The 13,769-nt window shown below is 41.3% G+C and overlaps 1 protein-coding gene across 1 annotated transcript; it reads left to right on the top strand.

Annotated features, from left to right (window-relative positions):
• Positions 1-2,405: 2,405 nt before the first annotated feature.
• LOC139696637 (serine/threonine-protein phosphatase 6 regulatory ankyrin repeat subunit A-like) lies at positions 2,406-7,852 on the top strand. Its single transcript, XM_071595446.1, has 3 exons — positions 2,406-2,441; positions 4,604-5,365; positions 6,857-7,852. The coding sequence occupies exons 1-3, from the start codon at positions 2,406-2,408 to the stop codon at positions 7,850-7,852; spliced, it is 1,794 nt and encodes a 597-aa protein (XP_071451547.1).
• Positions 7,853-13,769: the final 5,917 nt, after the last annotated feature.

Raw genomic sequence — 13,769 nt, 5'->3', positions numbered from 1 at the left:
GATATATCGGGTATGAGGCCGACGAAAATCAATTGAAAATACTGGGGAAAGCTGAAGAGTTCGAAAGTGAGAGCCAATTTTCAATTTGGAAAACTTAGGGAAGAATGGGAATCAGTCTTTATTGCATTCCTGGATCTGGAGAAAGCTTTTGACACCGTGGTCCGGAACAATATTGCGCCTTAGGGATATGGCTTGTCTTTTTCCGATTCTGTAAGAGCCCCCCCCCCCCCTTGCAGCCAATCAAACTCCACTTATCACGGGTTTTCAATTTGAGGATTGGCTTCGGTAGATCTCCAGACAATGTTATTCCCTACCAATCTCTTCATTCCCTCATAGCTCATGGTATCGACATTTTACATTACTTGATCACCATAGTTCATCAGTGGCCTTGCGTTATAACTCATCCCCTCTCAATTTCCTTCAATTTTGGTCTTCAATCAACTCTCGTGCGCCAGGATGTGTCCAGATAGTTTCCCTCTTCTTCTTCTCGTAATTGTCCTTCATAGGATTCTTGCTTCATCCGCTCTTCGAAGTACTCCTCAATTTTTACTCCGTCTATCCATATTATTTTCATCATTATCTTTTAGAACCATTTTCCCATCGCCTCCAATCTTCTTTTCTCTGCTACTCCTATCGTCTTAGTCTCTTATAATTGGAAAAGTAGACTCCACATACAGCTTTTAATGAAACCTTTCTTATGTACACGCTAGTACTATTTGCTGTCAGTATTAATTTCTTCTTCTAGAGAGCCTTCTTTACAATTTGGATTGCTATATCCCTTCTTACTTCTACCATCACTAGTGGTTCTACACCCCAAACTAGCCGAAATTTTTCACTTTCCATATAAAAAGAGGAATCATGCCACTCGACTACTTTCGTCCATCAATGTGACAATGAAAATATTGGGACATTGAGCATCTTTTTCCGCCTCTGATTTTCTGTCGTAGGTGTGAAATGAAAGATTTATATTGCTCTAAGTTGCCTCCATTATAAACATTTGGCCACAACAATGGGAAGTTTTATTCATCAGAAATTATTAATGAAGAGGAAAGGTAAAAAGTCCACTCTAAGGAATACTTGAGATCCTTGCTCTTCGCACTTCAAATCACTCAAATCCGAAATCTTCATCCTTATTATTTAAAAAACCGCATACCTCCTCAGTAATCAAGTACATGTGCTCTTTTTTTCGGACATTTAAGGAGATATTCCGCTCACAGTTCCTTGGAAACCGTGGTTGAAAGTTTACTTTATTTGATGTCAATTTAAAAGAATCTGATGATGACAATCCTAGTACTCATGGTAGAGAATGGTAGAAGTCATGACAGAGAATGGTGGTTGATCATGATAGCATTAGTTATATTTAGTAGTAGTCGTTAATATCGATAAATTAACCCCATCCGTAATGGCCACAACAGTATTTTACCTAGTCGTGGTGGTTTCCGATGAACTAAGGTATTGCAAACCATGTACTGAATATTGCATTCATTCGTTATATAGCTTTTCATATATGCTACCTTTGTTAATTCTATTATTATACCTAGTCTTTTTCTCCTTCAACAACGCTTACCCATCATGCTCCCACCTATTACCACCTTTGGCATCTCATTGACTCTTAGTTTCTCTTGCGTCCACTTGTCCTGCCTTCTTTCGAATTTCGTCCTAAAACTTTCTCTATTATCCTGCCATGCCAAGAACTTCGTCTTTTCCTTTTCCGTCCGTTTTACGTTTTTTTCTATTTCCCTTCTAGACACATATCTCAAAGGAACAAGTCTAAACTCATCCTCTTGCCTCAAACGACCAAGTTTTCAATCCATTCAAAAATGTGCTCCTTATTAAGGTTTAGACTAATTTTTTTAAAATCTTAATTAAGGTACCCCATTCGTGCACTTCCCCTCAATTTAAAAGCTTCTTCACGCAACATTGTTCTTATAGTAGTCTTATAACTTACCCATCTCCTTCTAAAATACTTTCTGAATAGGTGCTCGATTTATTCAAGTTGATGTCCGCTAAGTGTTGCTTATCTTAGAATTAGAATTACTATATTAATGAATAATTTGAAATTAGACTATCGGTAATATCGGTATATTGCATGTCCTTCCTATCAACATGGAAAATTTACTTACCTCAAGTTGTTCTTTTCTCTTTTCATTTCAGTTTAAGAAAAGGATCCACCTTGAGAGATGTACAGCATGAAGGTTATTGAACCTGAAATCGGATACAGAAACGAAGAACATTATTTTAGGTATAATACTAATGCGCGTAATCACACGAAAATCCCGACTTTAGAGCAGCGTGATATGTTCTCAAAAATTTTTGCGACAGCACTTTTAAAAGCAATTGACGACAAGGACGTAGAAAGAGTGAAGAAGTTGCTGCATGATTGGAGAAAATTTTTCACAAAAACCATGCCCAGTGATTCAAGATCAGATATATGGAGCTATGTAAGTAATCATATGTGCACATATTTGAAATTCCATGCATAGAATTGCAGCTTCGTGTTATTCGAAAACATTAGCAAGTATTTAATATCAGAGTAGTTAAAAATGTAATCGTGTTCATCATTTCTTATAAAACGAATAGAAATACTTAAATCAAATATATGTAGAAGTCAGATATGGACTACACCCGGAATTTGGACCAGCCAATACTTCGTTTTATCCGTTTTCGTGCATTTCCTACTGCATCAGTTTTATTTATGTTTGCGGAAGGATAATAATGATTGCTTGTTAATTGGTAGTCAGTTTGCCTATTAAGTTATGGTTTGGATGAACACTGCATTATTTCTAAGCCTCACCTAATAAGACAACCAGACACCCCACAATACACTCTTCCCATCTAGCATGCCTAACCTTTTCCTCGGCTATCTAAAGCTTCATTTGAATCTAACAGATTTTATGAATTCCCCACGGACAATCATTCCTACCCACTGCTCTTTCTATCCCTCTTTTACCATTTCCTTCACGTACAAGATTCAACGCTGAATGCAGTACATTAAATACAATGGTTTCAATGACTATCTTCATGTAAAAACTTGCCAATGCTCTGATTCGTTCTATTGCAAGGAAAATATACGCACCCAACTGCAGCACAAGTTTTAGTAGGGTATGATATTTTCTCCACAATTTTTTTAAATCACTCCAAACGCTAATTGCTATATGACTACCCATACCTACGACCAGAGGCCACACCTTCCTTAACTAGACATTTAATCTGCCCTTCGAAGCCCCTTGACTCAAGAAAATGGTGGTGAGGTTATTGAATGGTGGTGAGGCTAAGGTGAAGATGACACACATTTTTAAGGTCTGATGCGCCTACAAACTAAAATTTATGTATACTGATATAGGAAAATCGATAGATACTTGTATTTCAGGCGTTTTGGAACATCTTGAGCATATTTCTGCCGTGTATAGAGTGAATTTCCACGATTACAATCTCTAAGTGTGCTTTCGTGACTGCAATTACTTATTACATCTCCTGTTCAATTTTTTTCTAAAATTTTCTATCCTTGGTTAATCGATTTCCATTATCTCTTTTGGATGAGATGGCGTGGTACGTAGGGTAGCGCGGGATTAGCTTCTTATCAGTGGTCCCATTTTCAAATTCCTGTGACTCAAGATACCCTCAGCTTCACCCAGGCTGGTACCAGAGTGCCGCTTCTCAAGAATAAAATTCAGTTTACAGTTACTTGTAATTTGCACAAACAGAGTTTTCTGTTGGTAATAAATAATTCAACAATTGTTTATTACATTACATAATATGAGAAATTGTCAGTTTGATATTACATTTAAGACTGTTTAAGAGGACTCGTTAATCGACTTGTAGCTTTTAGAAATGGACCCAAGGGCCAAGTGTCTGCTTATAAAATTGGAAATTACATATAACATGTATTATGGTACGTATAATACAGTATTACCCTGTATTATCTTACCGAACAAAATAAATGCAAATATATTTATAATGCGGACTTTCCTCGAGCATGGTTATTTTTCCTCTCGCGTGGAAAAAATAGCCGTAAAAATTTAAAATCCATTCATCACAAATTTCAACGATGGCATCGAGTTAATACTTTAATATCCTGTTTTAGTCCAATATTTGTCAATGCTTGGTATATTCGCCAATTCGTGGTATTGTACTCTGAATATGGAATCAAGAAAAACTTAAATACAGCCATCAACAATATCCTTCGCGTTCCCAGATAGTTTCCTTTGGCTGCCATCATTTCATCTGCAGACTGGTAGGGGAGGGATATAAATATATTACTTTTAAATTGAGATCGTTTGCAGATGGGATAATGGGAAAGATAAAGCTATATAAGCCAATCCATACTGTTGGCAAGACACCGTGCAGGAATTGTCCTCACCACGATAGTACGATTTTTTAGTCGATTGGTTGGCGAGTTACTTTCTGAAATTGATTAATCGTCGTTATAAACCGTCAGAGTAAGCCATATTTCAATATTTTTTATTGGTAGCAGCGTAAACATAGTTTATCTGCATGTTCCTAATTGTTGACTATTAATTTGTGGACATGCTAGAGTTTTGTATCTTATTTACACTCTCTTTACGGAAAAAGTCATAGTTCCAATCCGCTTCCTCATAAACAGATTCCCACTTTGAAGGACGGTAGCTCTTTCCTCCACGAGGCAGTCAGAGCGGTAAGGACAGACACCAAAGCAGTGTCTTTTTCTTCAAAAAGTCTGGAAATAGTTCACGTGCTCATCCTTTCCGGGATGAACGTCAACGCCAGGAATAATTTCCTCGAGACTCCTTTGCTCACCGCTGTCGAGGGCCTTATGCTTTCCACCGTTCCAGCCATGTTTCGGATCCACGAAAAGTTGATCTCTTTGCTAAAAGACGCCGGAGCACTTGTCGATGTCATTGTGGAGGAAGGTGCCGCCTCGCCCCGCCTCCGAACCATTTCCGCGCTGCGAATAACACCTGGTTTCGTCGAACTCGAGGGGAAGGACTGCTACCACGTTGTGGGGCCACACTTCTACTTCGGCTTGACCGTGACTCCTCGATTGCTTGACTCCATCGCCGCCTGTGACCCGTCGGCCGCCTCGAGAGCCTTGGATTTCGGAGAGGACCCGGCGGCCAAGATTTTTCCCTCCATGCTGACCGCCTTGCATTTGGCCATCTGGATGGGCTCCAGGGAGATCGTAAGGCTCCTCCTTTCCGTAAAGGATATGGAATCAAGTCCCGCCGACCACTTCGGGCTGACACCCCTCGTCATGGCGGCAGCGCTGGGCCATGAGGCATGCATGGCCGAGTTGTTGAAAGCCGGAGCAAGTCCTAACCAGTCGGCGGTGGCTCCTAACATGGCCAGAATTCAGCGTCCAACTGTGAGGGTGGATTATCTTATAAATGTGAGTATGTTAAAGGAGGAAGACAGCAAACGAGATCTTTGGTATTCGCGATACAAACTGAAGATGGCACTGTTTCTTCTTATTTACATCCTCCATCATAAATCCTTATTTACAATAGACGTACGAGCATTGTACGAGGGTCATCCGGAAAGTAGTACCCGTTCGTGAAATAAAGACACAAAAGTAAATATTAACAAACATAAAAAATTTTATTTGAAAGAGGATACTTTAAACTACTTCTCAACATAATCTCCAAGCAAATTAAGGCATTTGTCATAACGTGTGACAAGTTTCTGTATTCCTGCTGCATAGTCCTTCGCCGCCAGCTCATTGAGATACGCGAGGGACCCATCTTGCACAAATTTTTGCATAATGCAGATGGTGTTTAACAATTTCATGAACAATTGTTCGAGAAACATTGGGAAAATGCTCACAGATGTCATCAATTGTGACGCGCCGATCGTTCCTCACGAATTCGTCAACTGAGCTCACCAGTTGGTCTGTAATGACAGACGGCGAACGCTCATCGTCGTGTGTGTTCCCCCTCCCCATGTTGAAGTTGCGACACCACCGCCGAACAGACGACTCGTCCATTACATTGTCTCCATACACCTCCTTTAATTGGCGATGAATATCACATGGGCGAACGTTTCTTGCATTGAGGAATTTAATCACTGCCCTCACTTCACAACTGGCGGCGTTCTCAATTTTTTTAAACATTGTAAACAATCACAGAAACAACACAGGCAATGCTAGCGTCACGCAACTTGGCTCAGAGAAGGCAGACAAGCCACTGAAGCTATCTGACCTCGTCCAGCGGCTACTCGCGTCGTCAGCACTTCATGCGGCACGAACGGGTACTACTTTCCGGATGACCCTCGTACGTATTATTTAGATAAGCATTGTCCTTGATTTGCTTAGCTATTGAGCAGTAGCTAGAAATCTAAATAACCTTCCTTCAATAACCGTTGGTACGATAAAACTTGGTCCAACGTCCAAAAATACTTTAAAAGTCGCCCTAGTAATTGAAATTATTTGTTGAGAACTCTGGAATATTGATCAAATTAAAGTTTGCAGCACTCAAATGCGCGGAAAGATGGCTATTAGAATGGCAGGAGTAGAAAGGAGATGATTTAAGGAGGTTAGAAGTATCATTTCGAGGAACCAACCAGAAAAATCCTTGCTGGGCTACGTGATGATTCACTTCTCATGTCTGGGGTTATCGTCCTTCCAGTATTCTTCCTAGAGTAATTTCTCTTAACCCTATTTCAGGGTATGAAACATTTTCTAGTTGGCCAAAGTTGATTAATTACAAGGCAGGGGTGCAAACGAATAAACCGTCTGTTGACCTCTCGGGTCAACCAACCAACCATTCATCTGACTTGAGATTTACTTTTCAATACTTATCTACTGAGCAAATAAGATTAACTTAGGTTTTGTCTTTACCACAGAAATTGTTTTAGTCATTTGAACTTTTACTTACGTCCACAGATGCCTCTCCCGATCTGCCAAGGGGCAACAGCACTACACGAAGCTGTCAAATCGAACAATGCAAAGTGCGTTGAGATTCTGCTGAGTAATGGTGCCAATCCTAATGTCATGGACCGAATTGGTAACACTCCACTCCTCTTCGCTGGTGCCATCCTGAGGAAGGTCATTATAGACGATACGATCACCCGACCTGCATCATCTTCCGTTAAACCTGGCTGTCATTCCTCGGAAGTATTTCTGTGTGAAATTTCATCAGGGACTCAATCTTCAATCAGAACTTCCGATTCCTCTTCCCCGATCAACTTCCCCGAAGAAGGAGCCGCCGTAGCAAAGAAGGATGAGGGAGCAGTGGACGAGCTGGCTGCCAGCTATGAACGGATAGTGAGCGTTCTACTCAACCACAAGAATTTTAATCACTCTAACGATATTTCCGATTCGGTGCTAATGAACGCGGTATCCCTGGGATCAGAAAGTGTGTCTAAAATGTTGTTAGATAAAGGGGCCGACCCGAGCAGAAAGAATGAGTACGGTACCACCCCTCTCCATGAAGCCGCTTCGAGAGGCGACGTCAAACTTCTGAGACTCTTGGTCGTTTTTGTGTCTGGTAAAAACCAGGGCTCGCCGGAGGTGTCTTTAAGTGTGATCAACGCGAAAGACGCTAATGGTTCGACACCGTTGCATCGAGCGGCTTACGGGGGACATCGTGCGTGTGTTACTTATCTGATCAAAGTCGGCGCGAATCTCAGCTTGCGCAACGTGCATGGAATCAGTGGGATAGAGGCGATCCTGCTCCATGTTCACCGTTCGAGATCCTTCCTTACATCAATCCTGGATTCTTACGTGTCGTGTAAGCCGGCACACAAGTGGGAAGGTGACTTCGTCCTCGAGCTAGACATTTCGGCTCTCTCGCCAGAAGGTGACGTTAAGCAGACAGCTGTGATGAACTCCCTCCTCTCTTCTTCAGTTTTACCCAAAGGCATGCAAAGGTATGGATAGAATCGGCCGAATATGTGGCCCATCACAATCCATCAGAACCATCCATTCATACATCAATCCATTCATCATATGACATCCTTCAGAAAGAAACTGAAATATTATATCGTAAAGTGGGTCGCGGTAGTCCAGGGGTAGAGCGTTGGACTACTGACCGGAGGGCCCGGGTTCGATTACCGGGCAAGTCTCTCTGGACACCTATAGCTCCACCCAAGCTATGTGATTTTTCGGGTGCCAGATTTTCCTAGGAAACCATAACCGGCACAGGGGAGGGAACTGGCCCCCTCCCCTGATGTGTGAATTTCACACACCGTCGGGCTTAGTACTGGGTAAACTCTATCAGTACCTATCAAACCCACCTCCGGGTTGATTACTGTGCTTATGGTTTATAATATCTTCTCCCATCACCGCATTCCAATCCCCCACCATGGTCAAACGTTTCTTTCCAGAAATACATACAATTATGCCGTAAAAATTACCTTTCACCCTGTCTACTTCTTACTCCCTATAATTACTTGGTGGTTAGTACACACAAACAATGACAAAGGTCGTTGGTTGAGTTTTTGCTTCTAATGATATTCTATCAGTCTCTTGCTCTATGTTTACCATGTTTCCTCCTGCCTTTGCGTTCAATATCATTTCCACCCTCGCTGATTCTCTTCCCCTCCTCTGTTTATCATTCTTCAATAATCGCGCCATTAATTCGTGCTATCCTTTCATCGCACCTTGAAGTGCCATAATTTATCTAAATTTCCTCTCAATCTCCCTTTCCATATTTTCTAATTCCTAGTCTTCAGCATGGTCTTAACATTCCAAGTCCCTATTTTGACTAATTAAGTCGTCTTCTGCGTTGCTGACGTACGCCTACGTATCTTTCGCTTCGCAAGGATTTCGTGATATGACGACCGCGGAAGCTTTGCTTCTGACGCCTTTGCAGCCACCTTACTGAGGAATGCACGCTACCCGAACTACCTTTCTTTTGGGTCCTACCCTTCAACCTACGAGGGCGTATTGAAAAGTAAGTTCTCCTATTTTTTTCATGGAAAATCAAATATATTCTCAACTATGCGTACATTGTTGGAAAGGTTGAGAATCAATCACTTTTTGCATTTTTTTAATCAGCTTTTTAATACCGGCGTCGTACCTTTCTCCCACCGCGTCGCGAAGCCAACGGGCGACTTCTTCTTGCACTTCCTCGTCTGAGTTCTGGATTCGATATTGACTGGAGAAGAAACATGGGCACATGATTACACTCCGGAAACGAAGGAACAGTCGAAATATTGGCGTACCAGACCTCATCGAAGCCCAACAAGTTCAAGGCAGAGAAGTCAGCGAATACCATTTTCTGGGACAGGAAGGGGGTTCTGTCGGTGGATTTCATGCCGAAAGGAACAGCAATCAACTCAGAAAGCTACTGCGAGAGTCTAAAGAAACTTTGACGAGCCATCCAAAACAAAAGAAGGGGTAGGCTCACCAAAGGAGTGCGTTTGCATCATGGCAATGCGCGTCCACATGCGTCACATCAAAGGACCACCCTAATCAATGAATTCGGCTGGGATATCATCGACCACCCTCCTTACAGCCCGGAAGTTGCCCACAGCGACTACCACTTGCTTCCCGCTCTCAAAAAACACCTTGAGGGACAGAAATTCAAGTCAGGCGAGAAAGTGCAAGAAGTAGTCGTCAGTTGGCTTTGCGACGCGGTGGCAGAAAAGTACGACGTCGGTATTAAAAAGCTGGTAACAAGGATGCAAAAAGTGATTGATCGTCAAAGCGACTATGCAGAGAAATAGCTAAATGCTCAATCTATCCAACAATGTACGCAAAGTTGAGAATATACTTGATTTTCCATGAAAAAAAGCAGACCTTACTTTTCAATACTTCATCGTATTTTGAGTGGTGCACATCTTGGGGCAAGTGTCATTTCTCCCAACAATATAGCTGTAGGGGTCATCAGAACGCACAAGCCCTTCCATGCGTCAAGGTTTTTCAATGTATCAAAAAAAAATAAAATGAAAGTTTCCGATTAAAGTCCGTGTCCGATGTATATTTCGTAACGAAAACATTAATTACTATAAACCTAGGTTATATTTCAAGTGTGAAAATTGGTATCAGTCGTTGATTCGCTAAATTTGAAATGCCACTTAAACGTACCTTTCTTTTATTTTTCTCAGGGAAATTCTTGAGCATCCCCTTGTGGAGGCTTTCTATCGACTCAAGTGGTCAAAGGCGAAGGTATCCTTCTTTGTCGTCATAGCAGTTCATATCATCTTCGTTCTCAGTCTTTCTGTATTTGTGACTTTAGAATACAATAACTGCTCCCTAGATAGGTGTTTTCCCAAGCTCTCGAGCCTGTTCCGATTAATTAACTCAATATCTGCTGCCTTGGTCCTAATGAATGCTATCTTACCATGCTTCCTGCACTTTAATTATTACAGTAGAAAGTTTGAGACTTGGGTTTTGGTAATAAGCGCTCTGCTGTCTATCCTCTGGGCCATTGCAGGATTAGAGATCTCCCCTAAGTCCCTGGTTGCCGCCTCCTCGTCTTATTGGGGAAAGGCATTGTTAAGCTTCATTCTGCCTTTGTCTTGGACCGCCTTGATGCTGATGATTGGGAGGTTTCGTGATTGGGGCGCGCGAGCTCTCCTTTTCGGTGTGGTTCTGAGGAACGTTCTCGTGACCTTCTCTGTCCTCGGACTTTTGCTCATCGGTCTTTCCCTAAGCTTCTTCGTCCTTTTCCATGCTACCAGGCCGAATGAGTTTGGGGACCCTTGGAAGTCCTTTGTGAACACCATTGTAATGATGACTGGGGAATATAATTACAGTCAAACTTTTGAGGACGCCGAATTTTACGGCCGGCTTTTATTTCTCATTTTCGTAGTCGTGGCGACCTTAGTCATAATGAACCTAGTGATAGCTCTAGCAGTGACTGACGCTCAGTCTCTGAGCACCGAGGGCGAATGGCTTTGCCTTAAGAAGAAGATGGAGTTTTCGGATGCTTTGGAGTTCCTCGTACCGAAGATGGTGTCGAGATGCATTCTTCCCCGCAAGAGGAAGTTCTTGGTAGACGGATCGGAGGACAGTGGGTACATAATAAAGAATTCAGCTCTTCCTTCTAGACTTGTGGGCGCATTGATGGAGTTGGGGTTGAGGAGCCAAGCGGAAAAACCGCTGCTGCACAAAGCGGTAGGCGATGTGGTCATCACGTTCCCTGAGGCTGATGACTGCTCTCTTGAGCTGCATATCGTTGACGCAGAGGAGAAACGAGTGAATGAGATCATGAGGGCACTGTATTCGCGAGTGGAAACTTCGATCAGGGATTTGGTTTCCTCTTCAAAAGGTTTACCCACTGTTGGTAGTAAGGTATTTTGGGTAAAGAGGATCTCCAGGAAATTCCGAAACAAATGAATTCCGTGCTGGTATCATAAAATGCCCGCAGAGGAATTCATTATATCGAAGGATTCGGAAAGGATTCAATCTATCAAAGATATTATAAAACTCACCCGCCAACAACTCATCCAGAATTAATATCTGATATTGCTTGAACTATGCGAGACCGAAAATTCACTATTGTTCTCAACAAGCTTAGTTTTTATTCCTACGCAATTTTTTTACATACTCGTATGTTGTATTCACCACATACTCGCCGTATTCTTACATTGTTATTATCTGAGAATCCTCGGAATATATGTACTAGTACTGGCCGTGGGTATTCTGTTGTGATCTAGCAATGTGTTAAAAGATTTCGGACGAAAGAGTCTACAGTTATTTTTTGAATTTTCATTCCAGAAAAATTAAAAATTGAACTAAGGACTGTGTACCTTAACTGAACACCGTGATGGTTCCAAACAAAAAATCTGAACACATAAAATCTATTAGAGTATTTAAGTTTTCCATCAATTTAGGAGGTTACAGAAGGATTGGGATTATAAAGCGCGCTATGAAGTGTGTATTCAGTGTGATGATTGTTTGGAGAAGCGCGAGGAAACATTTTAAGATATACCAAAGGTACAAGCGCAAGGCATGAGTCAACGCCATCTGCGTTGAGCATGGTGTTGGAAAGTTCTGGGTGCTTCGACATTTACAAAAAATTGACTTTAAGGTCGTTCAGATTGTGATACCTGATTTTTAGGGCTACGCTCCCTAGAGCTTATCACTCCAGGGATTATCTGCAATTTTTGTTTTACTCCTTGAATCAAGTACCCTATTCGTGAAGATGAACAGAGCTCCTCCAGAACGATGGATTAATGAAAAATCATTTTCGTTTAGTTTGCGATTTGAACTGAAATGGAAATGCTTCCATTACATGTTGAATGGTCCAGTGATGCAACCTCACCCAAGTTGTAATAATAATGTAAATACTTCATAGAGAGCATTATGCTCCTTTATTTTATACTTAATAAATATTTCCTACCTCTCTCGAATAATAATTTTTACTGTTTTTTTAATTAACTGAATTTACTCACGAAATTATAGCCATAATACATAATATTCGATGGTCCCAACATTGGTGAAAACTTGCCCAGATTCTTCCATCAACTCGGTGAGGTTTTTATTCTATGTTACTTAAAATTTGATTGAATTAATAATTTGATTTGATTAAATTGTGATTTCGTGATACCTATGGTAACTCATCGGCAGGAGCGGATAGTACGAGATCTCAGGGAGCGCACTGCTCCTGATGGAAGGAAGCGATGAAAGTTGAAGAGAAAAAAACTTTTAAATTTCCCAGAAAAGATTTAAGTAGATAGGCCATGTACTAACTTTTTTAACCACTGTACCAAAATAGCGTCTCACCAAATCTTTCTCTTTCCTTGCATAACTCTTATCTTAATTGAGAAGTCTTAAATTGAGGATAATTTCTAAAAGAATGGCAAAGAAACTTTAAGTTAAAAGTTTGATTAAGTATGCTTCATGCTACCAGGCACTATATTGCACCCCCCTCACTATATTTATGCTCCCGGGCTATAATATGCTGTCATTGATATTCCACCTGTTGAGAGTTTTGGGTGGACAATGGCAAGAAGGGCAAGGGCAAGTGGTAGCAATCAGCAGTGAATATAGGGATTTTTGCCGAAAAAACTTCAGGAAACTGTTTCATGGTCTGAATACATATATATATATATAAATATATAAAAACACAGATGTAGATTTTTAGAATATAGAGACACAAAGAAAGGACACTCACAATTTGTTATTTTACGTTTCGACAGCACGGCTGTCGTCTTCAGTATATATATATATATATATATATATATATATATATATATATATATATATATATATATATATATATGTATATATACATGTATATATATGTATATATATATACATATGTATTTATAGTATATATATATATAACAGCTTCCGGGAGTTTTTTCTTAAATTATCCCTATCTGTGAGTGGGAATAATTTATAGAGGAGGCAGAAAAACTGAGCAGCTAATTCTGCAAAGGAAGATGACAAACTCAATTAAGGCGTTAAGGATCCATTAAACGTATAGTACCAAAATTATGAAAATTATCGCGGAGCTTAGCTCTTGTCTTCACGAAGAAGGAAATAACGTGTCTTGGAAACGACCGCTTATGGAATCATGCTGTCTCCTTGGTCTGTCGGTTGTCTTTTTCGCTCATCTCCCTCCGCTCGTCATTGGCGTCGATGTCGGGGAGAACCTGAGGGTAGCAGGAAATGGTAGCGACGTCGGCTCGTGCGTAAACCCCGCGGCCTCTTGTCGTCACTCTGCTTGAACAACGGAGGGCGGGGGCGGCTCTATGAGGAGGGAAGAGGGGGGACGAACGGAATCCGTTTGCGCGCTCTCGAAAACTTTTATCTCGCTTCCAAATGTCCGGCGGATGTCATTCCGTGACGGCGGAACGGGAGCGATTAAAGTCACTTCGAGCGGAGCCGAAGATGGCTGACT

The sequence above is a fragment of the Hetaerina americana genome, unplaced genomic scaffold, assembly GCF_022747635.1.
Source record: "Hetaerina americana unplaced genomic scaffold, ioHetAmer1.1.p SCAF_7, whole genome shotgun sequence".
NCBI lineage: Eukaryota > Metazoa > Arthropoda > Insecta > Odonata > Calopterygidae > Hetaerina > Hetaerina americana.
Note: the sequence above shows the minus strand (reverse complement) of the source record. Positions and strands in the feature narration are given on the sequence as shown.

Coding starts and splice junctions, on each gene's coding strand:
- LOC139696637 (XM_071595446.1), top strand. CDS start 2,406: ATGCCCAGTGATTCAAGATCAGATATATGGAGCTAT. Junction 2,442..4,603: donor GATCAGATATATGGAGCTAT/GTAAGTAATCAT, acceptor CCTCATAAACAG/ATTCCCACTTTGAAGGACGG. Junction 5,366..6,856: donor GGGTGGATTATCTTATAAAT/GTGAGTATGTTA, acceptor TTACGTCCACAG/ATGCCTCTCCCGATCTGCCA.